General features: G+C 34.5%; 1 protein-coding gene and 1 non-coding gene across 7 annotated transcripts in view; both read left to right on the forward strand.

The window, feature by feature from the left end:
• Positions 1-24228, forward strand: part of RBPJ (recombination signal binding protein for immunoglobulin kappa J region) — a 211543-nt gene that overhangs the window by 144738 nt on the left and 42577 nt on the right. For all 6 annotated transcript variants that reach the window (XM_036900549.2, XM_057502137.1, XM_036900546.2 and 3 more), the window contains one exon: positions 19478-19516. In XM_036900549.2, the coding sequence (XP_036756444.1) occupies positions 19478-19516 (39 nt within the window). The remainder of the gene's footprint in view (positions 1-19477; positions 19517-24228) is intronic.
• Positions 2243-2406, forward strand: LOC118920127 (U1 spliceosomal RNA). The gene has a single exon (XR_005027773.2). It is a non-coding gene; the product is annotated as a U1 spliceosomal RNA (small nuclear RNA).

The following is a 24228-nucleotide window of genomic DNA, read 5'->3' on the forward strand; positions in this document are numbered from 1 at the left end:
TAATGGTATGCCATACTTTCTCTATCACCTTCAGGAATCCTCTTACCATCCTTTTCATTTGCAATGAAGATTTTTACAGGAGAATATCTAAGAAGTGAGAAAAATAGAACATAATAGCAATGGCTTTTGAATGTCATTGACCAATGCTGTTTTATCAAGCAGAGTGTCTAGTTTACTGCCCCTTGCATTCTGGTATTTATCAAAAGTCCTAGATCAGTGGTTTTCAAACTGCCAGTGGCAGCCCACTGTAGAGTTGATTTAATTAGTTGCTGCTTGCCCTCCCACCTCCTCAACTAAATGAAGCAAAAAAGAACAGAATAGGAAATGTTATGAATATATCACATGATACAGTTTTATAAAACTTATAATTCAAGGGTATATATATATATACTGGATTGCAGAAACCTAAATTCTAGTAATGATCAAACTGGGAATCTGTATGAAACTCAATCTTGCACTCTGTTGCTAAACTGACCTCAGCTAGAAAAGACTTCACATATTTAAAATAAGATTATGAGTACAGTAGTCTTATTACTGATGGTAGGGAAGAGTTATTAGTTATGCAACCTTGTTTTTGTTTTCTGTTATATTTTGGGGTTGTGTGTGCGTGTGTGTGTTTGCCTGGCCTGGGTTTTTAAAATGAATTTTAGAAGGAATTTACTGTTTCTTAGTATAGATGAAAGTGAATCCAGTTATTTTTCCCATTCCTTATATGTTAGGACTTTTTCATATAGTAGGTGCTTCTTTAATTCAGATGGTAAATATAGTTTCATGTTGCAAAAAATTTAAGCATAAATCAGGTATATGCAAATTTTAGGTAGTCAAACATTTGAACTGTTTTTGTGAAGATTTTGATAGAATATAAAATTTCATTTTTCTTGGATTACTGCCTATGCCTACTGCAGTGTCCTCATAACAGCAAATACTTGCTTTACAGATGTAGTGAAGATGATCAGTTTCTGGTGAATATTTTAAAATACACAAAGCTTCAAAGTAGGACAGTATCAGCCTATGTATGTCCGAAGATTGTGTCTAAAATACAGGTTTCTTTCTCCCTAGAACCTATAGAAGAATGAGGACTTATGCTATGAATTGATTCATAGCAGTGGAATTTATGCATTAGTTTTCTACACTTGGAAGTTGAAAAATGGAGGAAATCTATGCCAGAATTGGAGGCCAAAAGATGATAAGCAGAATTCATCTTTCTCTGCAAATTCTTAGAACTCGAGTCAATACATAGTTCCTGCTCTGAACTGGGTGTGATATACTAAACTTAGAAATCATGTTTTGAAAATACAGAAGGTAAAGTAATAACCACCTGACCAGTGGGCCAGCTATGCTTGTGACAGTTGCTTGTCTTTGTCACCAGTGTTTGTATACAGGCATATGTTGCTAGTACATTTTTAAATGACAGTTGACCCTTGAACAATGTGGAGTTAGGGGCACTAATACACCCTCCTCCCAGCTGCAGTTGAAAATCCATATATAACTTCTGACTTCCAAAAAACTTAACTACTTAACAATAGCCTACTGTTGACCAGAAACCTTGCTCATAACATAAACAGTTGATTGACATGTATTTGTATGTTATATGTATTATATACTATATTCTTAACAATAAAGTAAGCTAGAGAATAGAAAACTTATATTTTTTTCAAATTGGCCCAGAGTTCTAAAAATGTTTTCAGTATACTTACTGGGGGTGGGGATGGGGGTAGGGGGTACTTGAGAGTGAAGGTGGCCCCACATAGTTCAAACCCATGTTGTTCAAGGATCAATGTACTTTGTTTCCCCCAGTCCCCCACCCCCAGCTCACCAGACTATTCAGTCCCTTCCTACTCTTATCAGTAACATTGCTTGGCTTTTCATCATTATTTCAGTCATGCTCTACTCCCAGCTTCATCACTTTCTACCTCATGCTACTTATCCTGTTGAGAATGCAAGGTTTCACACTGTCACTTTGTAGTATTTATTTCTTCAAAACTGGGTCCCTTTACTTTTATCATCATTCATGACAGCAACTGGTCTTTTTTTCATTAAATTTTTCCTCTTTTAAGTGTAGTTTATGTGGAAATTAAACTACATTCTAGTTTAGTTAGCCCAGAACTGTGATCAGTGGCTAGAGGCAGCACCCAAAGACACACCTAGGATTAGAAGAAAGAGCGTAAATCACTATGCTAATTATTAGATATGATATCAGTATACTTTGGGTTACTAAAAACAAGTCAAAAATGTCCTCTCTATACTTACCTGGCAGGGGAAATGCCATGATCACGAAGGTGGTTTTCCCAGGGCGAGGTTTATCTGTTGCACTCCGGATGTGCTGACCCCTGCGATTTCCCCAAATGTGGCAAACTCGGCTGCATCATTTCTGGTAGTGGGGGACTGCGTTCGCGCTTTCCCCTCTAAAAGAAAATAAGAAAAAAAAAATGTCCTCTAAGAGTGGAAATTAGTTGCTTTGAGAATATTTTTTAAAGTTTAGATTCTGAAGATAACAAAACTTGAAGAACCTTTTGAATAAAAGGTCAGTGAAGTCAATTTTATCTTGAATTATTGAACTGTTACAGGGTTATAAGGAGAGAGTGTAAATGATCAGGAAAATGTGTATGCATTCTTTCTTCAAAATGCCAACCTTGTTTAAATGAGGAATATAGTTTTGTTATGGAGACCATATTAGCGGTATAGTCAGATTCTTACACATCGAAGCAAGTGAGCTCTATAAGGCTCTCTGTTGGCTGATGAAGAGGGAACTGCAAATAAAATAATGGCAGCTTAGTTGACCTCCACAAGTCTTCAGGTGTTGCTTCAACAGCTATCATGTCAACATAAAGTCTTTAAAAATAAGGACTGAAGATGTGCTACTTTGGGAATAGTGGTCTGGAAGGACACCTGCCTCCTTTCCACTCTTGCCCCTTAATTATTTGTTGTGAGGAATCTTGGGGAAGAACTGCTGGGGTGAGGAAATGGGAAAGAGAACATTTTCACAGCATTTATTTCGAGTGCTTTTGCATTTTTTCACAACAATGGGCACATGATGGTTATTAAAAACGTACATAGAAATGCTGGTGGTAGCAGGTAAGCAGCTGGATTAATCAAGTGTGCATAAAATTTAGCTTTATTCTCCTTTTTTGTTGAAATTCCGGTAGAAAAACTAATGTATAAGTGAGAAATTCCAGGGTCACCTGGGTCTGAGGCACGTAACAAAAGTATGTATAAAACCGGTGACTTGCAGCAGGTAGAATCCACTGAAAGCATTCACTTGTGCAATAAAAACCGTTGTTCTTGCTGTGGGGAGCCAGTTTTCAATTCCAGCGCCCCCCCCTCCCCCCCATATGAATTTTGCTTTGTTGTCTTCTGTGTTCCTGGCCCCTGGACAGTGACTTCTCATAGCAAGTACTCAGTAAATATTTGTCCAGTGAGTGAACTTATGGCAGCACTAGGTTTTTAAGACAAGTATCTGTCCTGTTATGATAGAACAGGTTTTCTCTTAATTTATCAACCTCTTAATTTAGAAATGGAGAGGAGTGGATATCTAAGGAAGTATCTTGTTTTGAAAGATATAAATTTCTACCACTTTGTCATCACCAAGTTCTTCTGTGAGTTGAGATTTGTAAGTCTAAAGGCCAAGGCAGTCTGAGTGTGAAGTAGCTAACATTGAATGAGCTTATAAAATGCCACTCTGCAAGTGTTTCACAAGTATTATCTCAGTGTTCACACAGCCCTCCAGGTTGTTATGATTAACATACCTATTGTACAGATGTGGAGACTGAAGCTCTAGAGTAACTATGAAACAACTGGAGTGCTTTTTGTTAAAAAGACCTGGACCTCGAGAGCAAAGATAGGAAATAATTTATGTAATAATTCAACAGATTTTTCTCATAGTGGTAGATAATCAACTGAGATTTTTTTGTAGGAAAAGAATGATTGTGATCTATGCTCGTATTCCACAGATGAAAAGCTCTGAATGTGAACTAAAACATTTCCATATTTGGAAATGACCAGATTTGGTTTGTTAGGAGGTGGACAGTTGTCCTTTTATGACCACTAGATTCTCCATTGCTCTTTTATTTCTCTTCAGCTGGATGGCTCTGACATTTCTTTAGGCAGTCTGTTTTCTCTTCTTTTTTACTGCTCTCTTAACACTTCAGTGTTCTTTCTCTGCTTTCTTCCTTTCTTAACCCTCAACTCCCTCTCTCTTTTATTTACATGCAACCTGAACAAACAAGAATATTTGCTCTACATTTTTCCTTTTAAGAATAATATATAAACAGTGTTTTGAGTCCCAGAACTGGGCAGGTGAAGTGAGAAGTGAGGATGTGGTGAAAATAGTGTAAGAGGTAGGCCCTAGGAAGTTGTCCAGAAGTGAAGAGGGCTGACCTGGGACAAGTAGTATTCCTTTTTCAGAATAAATACTTAGTTGAGTGTAATGGCCAGGCCAGGATATTAGGACCAAACCAAGGCATTGATGGATAACCAGGAAAAATTCAACAATTAGAATGATTCCCCAACAACTTTGATTTTCATTCCAAAGTTCAAACTAGAATTAAGATTTAATTTCAGTCTTAAACTTCCTTCATACCTAGCAACAATTACCATTTTGAAAGCCCAGGAAGATAACTTGTTAACTGCATCATTATTACTGTCTTACACTTAATGGGTCTTATGTTAGCATTTGATTATTATTACTACAATAAAAAATTGCCAGGGTGAAACTGCTGGAGACCTGCACTTGGTATATGTGTTTTTCCAATTAGTTTTAGACTCAACAAATTTCATGAAGGACCGTGAACTTCTAATGACTACTTTTCAAGAGTATTGCATGTAGCCCCATTAAGATCTTAATGCCATTTCTTCGTTGAATCTGTCAGAAACGTGAAGTATCACTTTTTTGAAGCGTCAACATGCATTATTAAAGAACATTGCTACTGTTGAGCAAATAATACCAGTAACCTATGGCATGTATCTTTGTGGTGCTCTTTCCGTGGGGAAAGTAGATAGTTTGATTAAGGTGAGGAAATTAATCATTTTAGTTCTTTGGACTTGTTAAAAATATAAAATAGTTCCATTTTCTCCTAATTGTAAAATTTGTGAAGTTAATAATAAACTCATCTGGGGGACTACTTATAATTCCATTGTAGAGAATAACTTATCAGCATTTTAGGTCAGTTTGTGCATCACCATTATTTAATTCACAGTAGTTGATTCAAATAATGTAGTTAAGAGCTATAGTCTCATAATTTTCTGGTTTTGTTATCTTTTTTCTTTTTTGATAAATGACTTGGCTATTGTTATGTTTCATGAACACCTCATGTCTTTAGACTTGCATTTGAAAACTTATGTTAATATTGTGTGCACTGAGTCCATTTCAGTGTGACTAATATAAACATTTTGCTTTGGCCATATCTCTCTAACGTATACTCCTACCATTTAAAATGTTATCCAGCATAAAAGTTATAGCCTAAAAAGTCCACTATGTATCTCCAGTTTATTGTGGAAACAGCTTGGCATTTTCATTACTGGGATATTTAGTTATAATTCTTTAAAGGCTCTGAATTTGATTAATCCCTAGAGCTGTTAACACAGGTTTTCCTGGTTTATTTAACCTTATGGCATTGTTTCATTTTCTCTAGTTGTATTACTACAGCATTTCATCCTTAGACTTCAACAGTTTGGTTTGCTGAGAAATAGTTTACAGGTTAAGAAGTGATTTTTTTCTGAAACATTAAATTTTTATATGATAGGTGGTTTGTTAAATGGAAAAAGCAAATAGGCATTAATTTAACAGTAAATCAGAAGGAAAAATTGTTTTGGGATGGCAAAGAAGATGAGTGGTTAAAGGACCAGGTTGTGGCATCCTTTTATATTCAACCTTAGTGTAGTCAACATGTAATCAGAGTTAGGGGAAAGTCCTACCTAGTGACTACCTGAACTTCTGTTTTCCCTTCTAAGTTTGAAATAATGCTTAACCTCTCAGGATGATTGATTAGAGTTAAAGGAGAGCATATATAAGAAGATATATTTTATTTGTTGCTAACTACTTCTCTGATCTGATCAATGAGGCTACTTTAGGAAGCTATGGATATAAGTAGTAATGAGTTTTCATCTAACCTTGTGGAATGAGGTAATGGACATATAGAAGATAAATTGAGAATACAGTTTGAATCCTTGCGATGGAAGGCAAGAATGAGGGTAGAAGGTCAGTAACACTTCCATTGTAGAGAAGAGGGAGGGATACATGTTGTAAGGACACAAGCATATGTAGAAGTTGGTGAGAGGGCTGTTGAGAAATAAGTTGCTACAGGGGAGCTTATCTTAAAGAAAAATTATCCTCGTACTTTGTAGTTAGACAATTTGATGTAGTTGACGAGAGAGTTAACTAGTAAATTAATAGCTTTGCAGTTTGCATAATTTATATTCATGCACAGCAAAATACTGAGTAAACACATAGCATAAATGACCCAGACTTAATGAAAGTTAAGTCTACATTTACTAGAGGCCTTATCCTTGTTTTTCTCGTTGCTCCCAAGGCTTTTGCTCTTGTATTAGTGCTTTACCACTAAGTTACTAAGCGTCTGTACTTTTGAGCCCTTTATGATGATTCTCAGTGCAGAACTTCCCTTTTGCCTGTGCTGAGCAGAGGCTACTTAGATGGCTGGTGGAGAGTTGGGTGGCATGTAGTACTGCCCAAGGCAAAGCAGTTTGCTGTCAGGTTGTGCCTGTCTTGTGCATTTCCCTTTCAGAGCCTGATGGTCTTCTGTGAGGCTTGAGGGAGCACGTACTAGCTGCTGGGCCTGCCTTTTTAGTCTTAGCAGTGCATGAAAGCAGTGTGACAGGTTAATAGCTCAGATACACTTTGGCAGAAAGCCATTCTTTAAATTTCGAATTGTGGTTAAGACCACTTCTTCAGAGTGGTTTTGGCTTCACCACAAATGTACGTTTGATTATTATAATATGACATATGATAACAGAAAGCTAAGTTACAATTCAAAAGAAATGTATTGTTTTGGGTATTAACACTCAAGCAGAAAGGCACTTCCTTATTCATGCAGTGGTGTAACAAAACATTTTGGAAATATCTTCCCTATTCTGAACATAAGAATTTTGATCATTTTATTTTCTTTATAAAAATTCTCGCTTTTAACTCAATGCCCTATTATATGTGTTTTCTAACCTTTTTTTTACCCCTTAATGACAAGTTTCTTTGAAACAACTTACTTCCTCGTAAATCTAAATCATAGCCTTTCTTTTATTCATTAGACCTTATTTTGCTACCCCACCCATAAATGTTTTGGTCTGCATTATTTAAAAGGAAAATAAAAGGCAGATGGACTGCTGAATTCAACTACTTTAGAACACGAAACTGTGTTAGAGGTTTGGCTGGTTAAGAAATTGGCCAAACATGGTTTGATGGAGGTTGGGCTGGTACTGTTGTCTGTATAATTTGTACCAACAGAAAAAAAGAATGCAAAAACCTGTTCCTTAAACTGGACATGTCTGTGTAGATTCTTGATCCTTCTGAACTCAGAAAAAAATGTACTTTGTAGAATGATTCAGAGTATAAACATCAAAGTCATGAGACTCTCTTAGTTCCCACTGCAATTGTAACATATTCACCTTGTGCAGGGAAAAATGCAAGAGTGATTGTCAAATTTATGACATGTATGTGTAGACGTGTCTATATAAGTGTATGTATGCAATAGCCAAGGTGTGGCTCCCATAGCAGATATCTTTAGATGTCCTGAATTTTATGTATTTATAAATAAATAGCTTTAGAAAACATTTTTTCACTTTCTAATAATCAAAACTTTACCCTTTACCTTTGTAAAATTTAGTCAATAGCTGAAATATTGGGAGTGTCATGAAAAGTTTCTTTACAGGCTTTCTGTTGACTCACTAATGTAAATGAAATCTATACTGTATCACAGGAAGTTCTAGGGTCCATTAGGACACTTTACAGTCCTAGCATAACAATTCATACCCAGGGTACCTTCTTCACATGTTAGTGTCCGGAATTGAACTATAATTAAATTCTATCTTAATGCAGAGTATATGGAAAATTATTACCATTATACTCTAGTTACATTTTGAACCAAATTCACTATAATGTGAACTTGGACAAGATAGTTTCTAAGCTGATTTCTTCATCTGTATAATGAGAATTATAGCATCTAATAAAATTGATATGTATATGAAGTGACATATGCATGTATAGTATGTAGCCTAATGCCAGTCTTCTAGTAGCTGCTGTTGTAGTATATTCTGTATGGACAGGGACCATGTCTTATTTGCTGCTGTATGTTCCAAGTCCAGTGGAGTTCCACCATAGGCACTGAAATGTGTTGTTAAATGGTTAAAGAAAGAGAAAAGGCACCAGAATCTGGGAAAACATTTATATCATTCTCTCTCTCCTTCCTCTTCATATCAGTTTTAGGTAAAGGAATAGGCAAAGGAAGCTGATTTTAAAATTAACAATAGTAACATTGTAATCCTTGTACATATCCAGTTATTTTTCCATGACACTTCATGATTAATGACTTTTTAAAAAGGCATGGTCTTGTGACAGATGATTTGCCAGATGACCACAGTCGATACTAATTTTTTGCCTACTAAGTGGGAGGATAGATCATTGGAATATCAAATCTGCAGTTTGGATGAGAGGGAAGAGGGGCCAATTCTGTCAGGACTTAAAGCCTCATTGATTTAAAATTTAACTTTTCTTAATATGAAATACATACTGGAATGGTGTAACTGAGGACTAGAAACTACTGCCTTCTAAAATTTTCATGTTAAAATAGAATTGAAGACAATAGGAATAAAATCCAGAAAAGAGCTTTTCTTTTCAAAACTAGCCATTCATTTAAAAAACTTAAAATATGTAGAAATGTATCTCTAAATTAGAGTAGTACACCTACAGAAAAGCTAAGTGTACAAGTCATGTATATGCATTAAAGTGAGTGTTCACAAAGTTAACATACATGTGTGCCCATCACATGGATAAAGAAATAGAATGTTAGCAGCTCCCCAGAAGTCCTTGTAGGCTTCCCTAATCACCTCCCTCTCAAGGTAACCTGTATCCTGGAGATCATTACAGATTAGTTTTGCTTGTTTTTTAATTTCATATAAATAGAATCATAAAATTTTGTACTCTTCTGGCCTCTTTTGTTAGTAATTGAATCTATCACAGGTGTGGTAATAGTTTTTTCACTTTTGTTGCTTAATAGCACTCTTTTATGATCATTCTTAAATTTATCCAGTCTTTTGACAGTGGTAACTTAAGTTCTCTGATTTTGGGTTATTGTATCTGATGATGCAGTGGACATTTTTGTACATGTCTTTTGGTACCCACTTCCACATGTTTGGGGGGTGTATAGCATTATTACTGCTTTTGAACTTCATCATCAAGAATAATCTCAAGTGAAGAAGCATATATTTTAAATTCCTGTCTGTGGTCTAGCAGGCCATTTCACTACATTCTCAGGTGTACTTTCATCAAGGGCCTTCATGTACCACCTAATCGAATGATACTGCTTCTGAGGCTATTTCATGCCACAGTCTGAGTCAGGAATAATTTAGGGAGAGGCCCACTGGACCTAGTTTTTCATAAGAAAATACTTTACTACTCCTTGTATTTCCTTCCATTTGATGGGAGCTTAGTTGTATGTTTAGCCTCGCTTCACTAAGTTTATCCTTTGGTTCCTCATCAGGTACTTGGGCAGTTTTATTTATAGGGTCTTAAGGACTCTATTATAGAGTCTAGCTTTAAAATGGCAAGGACTTTTAGCTTAATAGGGTTTTTTTTTTTTTTTAACTGAAAATTACCTAGTTTTTCATCTTTGGAGGTAGGAACTTACCCTGAGAAAGCCTTCTGAAATGTAACTTATTTATCTTCATATCCTTCCCCACTAAAAATCTCCTTGGCCTTCTCTGCTGTAGTCAAGCTTCCCTAACAGAAATCATCAGTAGTCACTTCCTGGGGATCTGATCTTTTGAGATTTCATTGTCAAACATCTCATGTTCACCTGTCCTGGACAGTGGTTAGCAGATAACTGGACCCTTTCCCAGACAAATGTATTATATTATACACTAACTGTTGCCTATTTTCAGGAGTAGAACCCACAGAGAACAGATGAATAAATCCCATTTAAGGAGCATTGTACTCTATGGCCTTCTAATTTCATTTTTGGTAAAGTGAAAAAATACATATATTTTACTTTTGCTGGCTTTTTTTGTTAAGTCTTACTTGAGTTAGAAAGAGCATTTCAAAAGGTGAGAGGGAAGTTAATAACTCTTCTGCTTAATATCAGATTTATTTCTGCAAAAAAATTTTCAAGTAACTAACCTAGCCTTCAAAGAACTGATAACCTGAACATCTCTGGCAGAAATTCTGTAGAGATAGAGAAGAGGTCTTCACTGCTTATAATTTGAGGTGAGGGAGTGAAATAAGAGAGGAGGTGTAAGAAAGAAAACTATGTAACTTACCTTATGTGGAAGTCAGTTTTCTGTGATCAGTGGTGAATTTTCCATGCAAGATGTTCAGTCCTAGTTTTTCATGCTGTTTGAGTTAACCTTCCTTGAGAGGTGTAGATTCTAGGACAAACTCTTCTTTTTCCTTTTGTATCTTTGCCTTGATGGTACTAGTAACTATTTATATATATATATACATAATACTCATCATGTTCTTCTTTTGTTTGTTTTGGTACCTACCTGTCTGTTTTTTCTAAGTTATTGGGCAGCTGATGCCACCTGACATGGCAGTAACGTAAGACCCCTCAAAGCTGAGCCATTATCCATCTCTAAGGCAAAAATAAGTGATTTTTTTGTGTGTGTGGTAAAATACATATAACACAAATTTACCATTTTAAACACTTTTAAGTATACAATTCAGTGGTATTAAATATTTTCACATTATTATAACAACCTTCACCACCATCCGTCTCCAGAACATTTTTATCTTCCCAAACTGAAGCTCTGTACCCATTAAACAATAACTCTCCGTGTTCTCCTACCCTAACCTCTAGCCCCTGGCAAACTATTCTACATTTCTGTCTCTGTGAATGTGACTATTCTATTGGTGCCTCATATAAGTGGAATCATAGAATATTGCCTTTTGTGTTTGCCTTTTTTCACTTAACATAATGTCTACAAGGTTCATCCATGTTGTAGCATGTGTCAGAAATTCCTTCTTTAAAGCCAAATAATGTTTCATTGAATAATTAATAATACCATATTTTGATTATTCATTCATTTGTGGGCATTTGAGTTGTCTCCATTTTTGGATGCTGTGTAAGTAATGCTGCAGTGAACATTTGTATACAAGTATCTGTTTGAATCTCTGTTTTCACTTCTTTTGGATATATACTCAGAAATAGGATTTATGGATCATATAGTAGTTGTATTTTTAAATTTTGGAGGAGCCACTATACTGTTTTCTACAGTGGCTGCACCATTTTACATTCCCACCAGCAATGTGTAAGGGTCCTAGTTTCCCCACATTCCCACCCACACCTGTTATTTCCTGTTTGTTTTTTTTTAAATAGCCATCTTAATAGATGTGAAGTGATACCTTGTTATGGTTTTTGATTTGTATTTCCCTTGTGAAGAGTGATGTTGGGCATCTTTTCTTGTGCTTATTAGCTATTATTTATCTTCTTGGAAAATGTTCAAGTCCTTCTCCTATTTTAAAATCAAGTTGTTGAGTTATAGGAATTCTTTATATATTCTGGATATTAATACATTCTGTATGGTTAATTATATACTTTCAAAGCAGTATAAATATGTAGTTTTGAAGGATTCGTTTAAGTTTTATCATATTTGTTAGAGTAAATATCATTCAGTAATTCAGTCTTGAATGAGTTAGTGTTCTAAGTGCTTACTTAGTTTCAAGCACTCTCTTAGGTGTTATATAAGAATCCCATATGGAAGTACTTTTATCTATGTTTTCAGTTGAGTAAACTGAGAGAGAGTTATAAGTAACTTCCACAAGTTTACATTAAAGCTAGGATTTGAACTTGAGCACTCTCGCTCCTGTGTCTGTGCAGTCTGGCTGCGTCCTCCATGGTTTGCAGGCATGATGAGCTTTGTGTGTGCTCTCCTCAGATGACCTCAGGTGGCACTCTTCACCTCTTGAACACTGTCTTAAAAGGCAGTTCATAAGGTCAAATGAGATGTCTGAAGACGTTCTTGGCATAAACTGAGTTCTTTTCAAAAATTAAACAAATGGTTAAGATTGGAACCTATTTAAAAATTCTTTAAGTTGCCTTGTAGTTCCCTTTGTGAAAGGAAATATACACCTTTTCTATGAGGGCATGAATTTATTTAAATCCTGCATAATTTTTCTAAACTGGTCCCCTACACAGATTATTTTGGTTAAAGCCATAACATATATGCCTTTCTCTGTTTAAAACCCCTGTATTCTAGACTTGGCATGAGAATGACCTTCAGTTAATGTTTAGGGAATGCAATTTTATTTTGCTATTTACCTAAGCCAAAAGTAATTACTAAAGAATAATGGATCCTAGAGCAAAATGGAATTTTTGCTGCCCTTCACCATTATCACTAAAAATTTTATATAGGGTGTATATGTTGTTTTGTATATGCACTTGGGGAGAGGTGATGAAAGCATAGATCTTGTTCCTCATTCAAAATTAATGCTACTAGCCTGATAAGCTTTTTATATGTGTATGTACACATGACTGGGAGCATGTAACCAGCAATCTATTCATAATTACCCATATGGATTTAGAAAAATTCATTAATACAAATTATGCTTTATTGAATATCTTTACATACTTTTTGCACAGTCGCAAATTGTCTGCCTATATAATAAATTTCCAGAATTGAAATGGTTAGGAATTCAAAGGAGTTCACATCTTGAATTATAATAGACATTGCCAAAAAATCTTCCAAAAAGACTGTACAAATTTAAACTCCTAACAGTGCATGAGAGAGTTTCTGTGTCTCCACTTGTACATCAACACTGAGTATTATCAAACTAAATCTACAGCAAGTGATTCTTACATAATTATCATAAGAACATAAAAGCTATGTCAGGAAGCTGACCAAAGAGTCTTTTATCACCTCCAGTGAATGTGTTTTGAAAACTTTGTCACCAACAAGTTCTGTGGCAAGCAGGGTTAGGCCAGCAACTTGATCAGGAGATTAGTGCTTCTCTGAGTATAGCCTTTTTTATTCTGATATAATTTCAGTTTTCAGAAAAATAGAACATTACAAATTAGTTCACCCAGATACCTCGCATTAACATTTTATCACATTTGCTTTATCCCTCTATGTATAGTCTCTCTCTTTCTCTCCCTCTCTGTCTCTCTCTCTCTCTCACACACACATTTATTTTCTATTAAGAGTTTGAAGGTAAGAGGTAGACATCATGTCTTTTTCTCCCTAAGAACTACAGTATTTAAAAATAAGGACATAAACTCACATAACTCCTGTACAGTTTTCAAAGCTAGGATATTAAAATTGATATAATTCTGTTCTCTAATGTGGTTTTACTTAGGTTTTGTCAGTTGTCTACATAATGTCTTTTATAGCATAAGTCAATTCTGGAGAGTATGCTGCATTCAGTTTTCATGTGTGTTTAGTAAAGTTTCTTTTAATGTGGGCCAGTTCCTTAGTTTTTTGTCTTTTGTAACCTTGATGCTTTTAAAAGCATAGCTGGGTTATTTTGTTGATTAGTCCACAATTTAGGTTTGTCATGTTTCTTCATGTTTAGATACAGGTTCTGCATTTTTGGGCAGTAATACCACAGAAGTGCTATTGTACCCTTTTTAATGCTTCATTTAGGAGGCTGTTTGATGTCAGTTTGTTCCATTCAGTCTCTTGATACATGATATTGGAGTAGTTTGCCCAGCATCTGATCACCTTCACTTGTTGAGGTCATAGATTTTAAGATGCATACTTATATTTCTTATAAATTCTTCATATGCAGTGTTAATGGATGCCAGTGTTCCTGCAGCTCAGATGTACCATTTGTAAGACTGTTGCAGATTTAACCTGGGAAATTCCCTCCCTGTATGGATTTTTGGAAAGGCACTCAACCTAACCTGGTGATAATATTGGAGATACTGATAATACTGGAGATACTGAGATGCTGATAATAGGTGGAGATGATGGTCTCAGTCACACCTTGTTTGTATCTTTCCACTTACTGCTTCTTACACAAACTGCTGGCAGTCTGTTACAAAGTTAAGTTTGTTGATTTTGTTTTTAATTGAAAAAGAAAGGATAGAATAAAGGAACTTTAAAAAATAAGGAAACAGTGCTTTAAAATGTTCTAGCTAGTGTATGTAATAAAGGGAGCATGTTTCCTCACTGCTGGGACCAGCCACGAGCATGGCATGTCTTTGTAGTCTACCCCATAGGGTATTTGTTCTAATAGAACAATGTTTAATAAATGAGATAGTCTAGGAGAATACATCATGCCTTGATCATCTTTGTTATAGTAGCCAAAGACTTCTAGTTACACCTAGACATGTTTTGAGCAGTGCTTCTATTAAATGTGGTTCTTAGATTACAGCAGGTTCAAAACCAGAAGTTAAAGTAAGACAAAGGATAACCCATCTCGCTCAAAGTTGTGTGACTTAATAGGCTGTTTTCTGCCGTGGATAGAGAATGAATAAGCTTTTTAAAAGTATAGATAAATTGCATATTTACTTAAAGGTATATTCTCAGTCAAATATTAATCTCTTCAATCATATTCAATAGGTACAGTATTTAAGTTTCTAAAATTTTTCCTTTTATAAATTTTATAAATGAACATCTTTGAACATATGTCATTGTCCACTTGTACTGATGGTATGTAAGTACCATAAGGGCATGGAGTTGTGTCTTTTTAGTTCACTGATGTATACCCATACTTGGTCCTGAATAGGTGAATGAATGGATCTGGAGGGAAGGGACAGAACTTTATGTGTAGCCTTTTCTAATTAGCCTCTTGTGTTTTTTTGTAAGCAAATTGCTTAGCAACTTCCTAGTACCATTTGCTTTGTTTTTTATTTATTACATGTTATCCAAGTAGAATAATAATGTATATCACTGATTTGTTTCCTTCTCCTGGTAAAATGACTGGTTATGGATCTTTGAGGGTATAAATCATGTTTCCTAATTTTTCCCCAATCAAGTGCTGCTTTATTTCACTACTTTAAATCATGATTCAGAAATCCCAGTGGTTTTGAACTATATAAAATGTACATACTGTTTACAGCAGATTTGGTTAGTGTGGCTTAATTATGAGTTTGGGTTGTTCATGCTTTCTTTCCTACTTCTTTCCTGCAAATACTATACCAGTGTTTCTTAATTTATTTTAATCTCATTTCTGCATTAAGCAGTAAATGTGTGAGGTACAGTAAAATAGAGGACATTACTTTCAGTTCCACAGACCAAGGGTAGAATTTCCTATATGACTTGAGATCCTTTTTCAGCCAGCTCTGTTTTTAAAATTGAAGTTCCAATATTGTTACTAGTCAATATTCTATATAGCATCAAATTTTTTGGTTTGTTTAGTGGAGCAGTTACTAAATCATTCTGTGTTCAAAAAAACTTTTTGTCTTTTCCCCTCTTTTTTGATTTTTTTTTCTCATATGTAGCATCTGTTAGCTAGAAAAGGTGTTAAGATGGTGAAGTTTTGATAACCTCTATCATATTTGTCCTCAATACATTGGTGGTCATATACTTAACAGATTGATGTAGAAGGAAATGTATCTGTTATGAAAAAAACAATATTGAATCCCCAGTGTGAATAAAAAAGAAGTGTGTAATATAAGTATATGCAGGTTTTTTACTTATTTAAAAATTCTAATGGTTTGGAGTCTATGTGGGAACCTCAATACTGTTTGTCACTAGGAAGTATTATGTTTAATGATTGGCGGCAACTTTTACAAACCCTCACACTTCCAGATATATGAAAATAGATTTAGCTATAGTAATTGACGTTTTCCCCAACTTTTCCTATTTTGAATAAAAGGTCATTATTATCTTAGGAAGAGCAAACTAGTAAAATTAAAGTAAAGTGAATTTGCTGGCTTAAAATTATACTTATGACATAGGTATTTTGGATAATCTAAATTTGGTTGAGCCATAGTGTATTATATGAGCATTACTAGGTAATGATGGCACATAGAATATTGTGTTTTGTTTGCCAATCCCAGTCTGAGGGAAGAGTATACAGAATAGAACAAGATGGAAAAAGGACCCCTGGGTTAGGATATAATCAACTTTGTATAAGCTAACTTTTGCTTGTTACTTAAAAAAAAAAAGCCAGAATTATAACTTTTTCCTTTAAATATATAACAGGACTGGTTATTACATTTAATCAAAACTACATTTTATATAGTGTGCATAAAATTTAAGAAACCTCATGCAAATGAAATATTAACAACTTATAATACTAAAAGGTGAATTGGATAGCAGTAATTCTTTGTTACAATGAGGAATTAACTCAGTATTTCATAAAATTAAAAGTGTCCCTTGGGTACTTAGCATTTAACTTTATTGTGTTGTTCAATACACTATACACCTATTATGGAAAGTATCTTAAGAGTGGTCTAAACTTGTTTGATCTAACTTATTTCTGGTTCAGATGTCATTACAGATCATGTCAATAGGTACCTTATTTTTAAAATAGATTGCAAATAAAGATACAAAATTTTTATCTGCCTATCTCTCTGTGATTCCCTATTGCAAGAGGGAGGGACAGCTTAATCCTTAAATTATAATCAGCCTCTGAGTAACTGATAGTGACTTGTCATTTTTGCTAAAAAGTGTTTTTTTGGTTGCATAATAAAAACACGTCATGAATTTTCTTGACTTACTCATGTTTTAAAATGGACCTTCTTTTTGCAATAGAGAATTCTTAAAATTTTGTATTAGTTGTATATCAGATTAGTGGAAAATGGATCTTGTTAAGTGCAGGATATAAAGTACCTTGGAATAACTTGGTATACGTTTTTAGTATGTAGACCTATGCATTTTATTAAATAATTAGAATTTAGTTTGATGGTGACCTTTCAGAATTATGCATTGTAAACCTACTAAATGTGCTTTCATAAATTTTCTCAGAAAACTCATTTTCTTATTCTTCCCTCATTCCAGTAAATACAGGAACCATTAGTTGTAATGAAATAAATAGAAATGTGATTTCTTACACATTAAAGTGATGGCACACAATTATTAAGGATGCTTTATTAATACTGAAGAGGCTATTTAATCTTCCTAACATCTATAAGATTCCTAGCCTTAGGATGGCATCCAGATAGAATGATGCCTCATTTTGAAATGCTCTTCAAGCTCAGCAGGCAAACTATTGAGTTCTCTTGCTCACACTTTCTGTGGGGGCAGGAGTAATGTTGCAAATGCATGCTATGTAATGCTGGCTTCATCTAATGAGTCATTTCTAAAAAGGAATGTATACAGATATTTTAATCAACAGTTAGCTGTTAATCTAACTTTGAGAGCATTTCAGAGCACTAAGAAACAATTTACATTTGGATTTTGAATGCAGCAGATCTCTTACTAGTTATGTAATAAACCTGTGTTAGATCCTGTGTTAGATCTCAAAGGATGCTTGATGATTTGAGTCTTAACGAGCTAGTATGAAGGGTGTGAAATGATCCTCATTGAAAAGTTTTATCTGTTTGTTAACTGTCTCTTTAAAATTTTCACCATTTTAATCCCTTAGGTAGATTATAGTCACACCTCACTTTGATTCTCTTTATAGTGCTTAAACTTCATGGTTTTTGTAAAATATTCTGTCTCTAAACTAGTCAGCTGGTATTTAAATCATTTGCCATAATGGTATATTTAATCATTTTCAAAAGTTTAAAAAATATTTCCTGTGTAAAAAGATGTAGGAGTAGAATTCTGTCTTTATTCCATAAGTGGAATTCACAGATTAGCCAATAGTTGTGTTTTAAAATGTACAGTCTTCATCTGCCTTCCTGTTGTTACTACTCAAAAATTGTGCTTTGTTTCTTGATTTTCAAAATTGAATATCCTGTAGGGTAAAGTCAAAGAGAATTAATAATTCTTCTGACAAAAACTTGGATTATTTCCTCATTTTTGTGCTATTTCAGTTAAAGCCATGTTTCAGTATCTCAGGATTAATAAAAATACCAAGGTACTCAATGACAGAATGCCCCTTGCTTATAAATTACAAATTCATAAGCAATGTCATATAGTATTAAATTACTCAACAAAATCAACTACCTTGTATCCTAAGGCTTTTATCATCAAAGTTAATAATTTTGTGGGATATCACGAATACAGTAGAAAAATCTTAAGTCAGTTAGGGTCCACAACCTATAACTGTGATTATGAATATAAGTCAGTTAACCTGTTTATAATTTCAGTTTTTCTATAAAAAGAAAATCCTATTGGTCTTTTCCTCTTCAAATGGTGTGACTCCACCATCTCTTTCAGAAGACCTCATTTCCTATTTCAGAGGGCTTAATTTCTTATACTTACCTTTATTAATATCACACTTAATTCCTTTATTTAGTTATTTTGGTTTAACCATTTATAAATAAAAAATGGTAATAACTACCACCATTTCTTGAACATTTCTTGAACACTGTTCTGTTTTCTGTATATTAATTAACACATTTAATCCCTTCCCAACAATTCCTTGAGGTAAGTACAATTACTGTGCCTTTTTTAAAGATGAGGAAACAGAGCTCTAGATCAAGTAATTTGAGGGTTGCACAGCAGTAAATACCAAGTCTTAGGTTCAAAGTCAGCCAGTCTTACTCTAGAGCCTTTCTCATAAGCTCCATGCTATACTCTGATTCCAGCCTGACACTCTCTTCTTGTCCTTGCTCATGCTCTTCTTTTTGACTTCTCCAAAACATTTCTATAAATGATTCTGTACTAGTCCACTTAACCAAATTTTTTTTGAAGGGCCATATATTATAAGTTAGTTAAGTAGTCAACAAAGTTTTAAATCTCAACTCTGCCTGCTGCTTAATTTGTGACTTTGGGCAAGTGGTTTTCTGCATCTTTAAAATGGGCCAGTATGTACCGTACAGAATTATTTTATAATGATTAAAGAGTGTATTATATAAAAAATGTATAGCATAGTGTCTGGCACATGATAAACACTTGTGAGCTCTGCACCACCTCTGTACAGAGGATTCTTCCAAGTACTACAGACTGTGTGAGATTAGTGGTCTTTGGTCTGTTGCTTTTTGTAAGGTGTCTCAAGAAGGTTCCTGCCACTTATCAAATCAGTGTGTTAATCTGCATAGAGTGGTAAGGCAGGCTTACTTAGGTGTGTTGTTTGTTTTGGAACCATGTTAAAGTTTGTATTTTGTTATTTCTGGACATAGATGTTTACCAGAGGATTTCTTTTTACACTGGTCTTCAGTAGGGTTGAAGTAATAACTCATAAAGGAGATTTCATGGTGCCTAAAAAGTTTACTGTGGTGTGTCATGCAGCCTATTTAATTTTTTTTCTTATTTTTTCCAGAAAATTTGGTGAGCGACCTCCACCAAAACGACTCACTAGGTAAGCATTATATTAGTCAGCCTTTTACCCAAACATTTCATAGAAGTGTTAGAGCCTGTCATTTTAGAAATAATTAAGTGCTGTTAAGAAGCTATTCAAATATGGGTATCTAGATCATGAACTTATTTCAACTGCTGTCCCACCCCAACCCCCACCCGGAGAAAAAAACCAGGACAAGAGGATATTGTTCAAAGGGGAAATATAACCTTACAATGATTAATCTTGAGTATTATACAGTTAATATAATAAGGGATATAGTGTAAAGATCGCTTTACCCAGTTCCACAATTAACAGTCCAAGAGTTAATGCTCACCCTGCATTGTTATTATCTTTCAAGAAAATTGTATCTATAAACATATGCCTGTTTTCCTTTTTAAAATCTGGCGTAATTCTCTACCATTGTTCTGTACCTTTTAACCCCTTTTCCACTGTACATCTTCTACCTGTTCTCTTTAATGTCTCTATAGTTTTCCATTGTCTTCACACTTGTCTTTATTTGATATTTCTCATTGATGGCCATTGGGGTATTTGCACATTATTGCAATTATTTAAAAGGTTGTCGCACTCAAAGAATGATAGGGTCATGCCAGAAGGATACACAAAAAGAGCCAGTTTTAAGAGGCTCGCTTTTCCCAAATCACAGATTCTTTGATCATCAAAATAAATAATGATAGTAATAGATTAAAACCCATAAAATGAAATGACAGTTTAGAAGGCTAAACTGAGGAGAGGAGATAGCTTTTCCTTACAGAAGAATCATACGTTAAAAAAGTAGAAGGAATGATGGAATTTGGAAATCACACTTTGGTAACCACTACAGTGATAATTGTTTCAGGCAGAAATCATCAGTGAATGCTTAAATGATTGGTTTAAAGTCTGATGAGAAATGAAATGTTTACATAATCTCTAAGCATATACTCACAGAGTATGTATTAATTATAAGCAAAAAATAGTAACATGCACAGTGAGGAAACCTGGAAGACACCACCTTAATTAGGTGATTGTAAATTAACAATACCAGTAATGGACAAATAAACATCATGTGTTTCCTGAAAAGGACACAATATTACCATTGTGGTGTTCTTGCAAAAACTAGATCTAAGCATGAGAAAACATTAGATAGACATAAGTGAGGGGCATTCTATTAAAAAAATTGCATTCATTCTTCAGAATTTTTAAGATCATGAGAAACAAAGACTAGGAATGCCAGATTAAAGGAGACTAAAAAGACATGACAACTAAATTCAACTAAATCCTGGACCAGGAAAAAAATTTCTTTCGTTCCAAAGCCAAAAGAGGCAAACATTTTCTGTAATGGGCCAAGTAATAAACTTGTTAGTCTTTTGGGGCCACAGTGAGTCTGTTGTGACTTCTCAAGTTTGTTCTTATATCCCCATATGATCAGCCATAGACAGTGTGTAAATGAGTGACGTGTCTGTGTTCTGGCTCAACTTTGTTTAGAGAAACTGGTGGCTGTCCTGATTTGGCCTGAGAGTAGTAGTCTCTCAATATTATGTTGTTACCTTGCCCAGGTGGTCCTCCCACACCAAAGGACATTAGTGGGACAATTGGCAACATTTGAATAAAATCTGTAGATAAAAGTATTGTATCATTGATAATTACATTGTGATTGTATAAAAGAATGTCTTTATTTTTAGAAAATATACACTGATATATTTTGGGTAGAGGGGCTTTATGTTCACAATGTGCTTTTAAATGGTTTAAAAACATAATATATAAATGTGGTAAAATGTTAATGCTTGGGAAGTCTGGGGGAAAGGGGTTTGGAATCCTTCGTACTATTTTTGCAACTTTTATGTAAATCTGAAATCGCTTCAGTAATTACAAAAAAATTTTTTAAAGGCATTATGTAAATATTCCAGATCTAGGTTGGGAAAATATAACTTGTCTCACAGGTCCAAGTAAATATATTTTCAGTTTCTTGTTTTTATATATCTTGAAGAAATTCTAAATGGAATTGCTTAATTCATATGTATAGGCATTTTGAAATTTAAAATTTAATAGATAAACATTTTTACTTCACCAGCAGCAGCAATAGGTTAGAGTGACTCCTAAGGATAAAATATGTTTTGACAAATATATTACTTGAATAGATACCTCTGTAAAAATAGCAATCAATATGATGATAATAAATATCAAAGGAAATTTTCCTTTCCTTTCCTTTCCTTAAATATGTACAATAATACAGTTTGACCCATCTACTTTATCATGATTTTCAATTTATGCTTTAAGCAGTTTCCCAGAAAATTTTAGTAGCTTTTAAGACTTCCATTTCTGACCAGCATGGAATAGCAGGGACTGGAATTACTCTCCTGCCTGAAACAACTAAAAACCTGGACAAAGTATATAAAATGATTTTCCAGATACTGGATGGCAGGCAAGAAAGGACAGTGATCCTTGAGAGACAGGAGACAAATGAGGTGAGCCCTACGATTGCCCCAGCTTAGTACCTGGGGAGTTTCAGGGCATGGTATAGGCAGGGGGAATCCAGATGAAACCTAGTAAGCCCTTTTTGAGGAGTTAGAGCTGGGAATTTAAGGAGACTAGAGTTTCCAGGGCAGAGGACTGGAGAAGAAAGAGCTACGCAGAATTCCATCCATCTGCAGAAGGCTCCCTCTAGTCTTCAGCTGAATATTGATGAGCACTACTCAAGTTTGGGGGAACAAAACCACCCTGAAGAGTTAGAGGGAAGAATTCAGTACTCAGCACTACAAATAATGCCTGTTCCCAGTAGCCAGAGTGGAAAAGTCTCGTAATTCATAGTGCATTAACTATAGAGTACTCAGAAGGATCTTGCTTCAGTAGTGGTGCAAAATTAGGTATAGATTAAATGCTGCTCTGGTTTCAACAGAATTTAGGAGCAACAGAATTTAGGAGCAAGATTAAAAAGATCAAACTTCGTTCCAGACAACTTAGCTGGGTACCAGAACAAAGCTCAAGAATGTTTACAGTACTAGAAAAATATCCAGCACGAAGAAAGGTAGAATTCATTGTGTCTTCATGTCTGATCAAAATACACCAGTCATATGAAGAAGCAGGAAAATATGATACATATTGAAAAAAATTAGTCAATTAAAACCAATATAGAAATGATACAAATGAGAGAATTAGGTAAAGACATTAAAAAATTATATTTGTCTTCTGTATGTTCAAGATACTATGATCAGGAGTTTGTAAAAAACATTTTCTTTGAAGGGTCAGATGGTAAATAGTTTTAGTCTTCTAGGCTCATACAGCCTCTGTTATAAGTACACTGTTGTAACACAAAAACAGTCATAGGTAATGTGTAAACCAGTGGATATGTCTGTATATTGGAGTACAGCTTTATTTCTAAAAGAGGCAGTAGGTCAGATTTGGTGAAAGATCATAGTGAACTATAGTTTATGTTCAAGCGGACTAATATACATGTAATTGGAGTCACTGAAGGGGAGGGTATAACTAAAAATAGATGAAGAAATAACAGCTGAAAGTTGACTAAATTTGGAGAAAACTATAAAACCATGGTTCAAAGAAACTAAGTGAAGCCCAAGTGTAAATACTGAAGCACATGATGAAATTGGTTAAGGTCAGTGATAAAAAGAAAATGTTAAAAACAACAGAGAAAACAGATAATTTATGTACAGTGGAGCAAAGATAGATAAGGATGATAGGTTTTTCATCTGAAAACTTTTCAGGGAGAAGACAATAGAGCAAGTGCTTCAAAGTACTCAGGTGGGGGAAAATATTTAACCTAGAATTCTGTACCCAGCAGAAGCAAATTAAGACCTTCTTAGACATGGAAACTGAAAAAGAACCAAAAACAGGCCTGAGCTACAAGAAATGTTAAATCTTTCAGGCAGAAGAACAGTCATACCAAATAGAAATCTGATTCTGTACAAGTTACCAAGAATGAGAAAGGTGACATCACTATAGAATCTGCAGATATTTGGATAACAAGCAAATACTATAAATAATTTTCTGCCAATAAATTCAACAACTTTTGAAGCAATTCACAAATTCCTTGAAACTAGCAAACATACAAGTGCATACTCAAGAAGAAACATGTATAAGCTGAATAGGCCAATATCTGAAGAAACTGAATTTGTAATTATAAATTTTACCATGAGGAAAACTACAGGCTCAGGTGATTTCACTGTTGAATTCTATCAGAAGCTTAAGAAATAAATCATGTCAGTTCTATACACACTCTTCCAGAAAATTGGAGAGCAGGACAATGCTTTCTAGTTCATTGTGACGGCAGCATTGCTGTTACCAAAAGCAGACAAAGATGTTACAAGAAAATAAAACTATCAACACCCCTTATGAACATAGATGCAAAAAGTCTTAACAGACATTCAAAATGAATCCAACAATATATTAAAGGGATAATACATCATCACTTAATGAGATTTATCTCAAAAATGGAAATCAGTCAACATAATTCAATATATTAACAGAAGAAAGAAAATAGAAAGTTCATTCTTGATCAGAATTCTCATCAAACTTGCAATAGAAAAGAATTTCCTCAAAAGGGTACCTAAAAAAACTACTTTTAACATTATACTTAGTTATGAAAGACTTAAATTTTCCCTCAAGATCAGGAACAATGCAGGAGTGTCCACTCTCACCACTTCCATTTAATATTGTTCTTGGGGTTCTTAGTACAGTACAGTAACTACAGTCAGACCAGAAACTAGTAGAGTAAGGCCAGA

Source organism: Manis pentadactyla, chromosome 5 (genome assembly GCF_030020395.1).
Source record: "Manis pentadactyla isolate mManPen7 chromosome 5, mManPen7.hap1, whole genome shotgun sequence".
Classification (NCBI taxonomy): Eukaryota; Metazoa; Chordata; class Mammalia; order Pholidota; family Manidae; genus Manis; species Manis pentadactyla.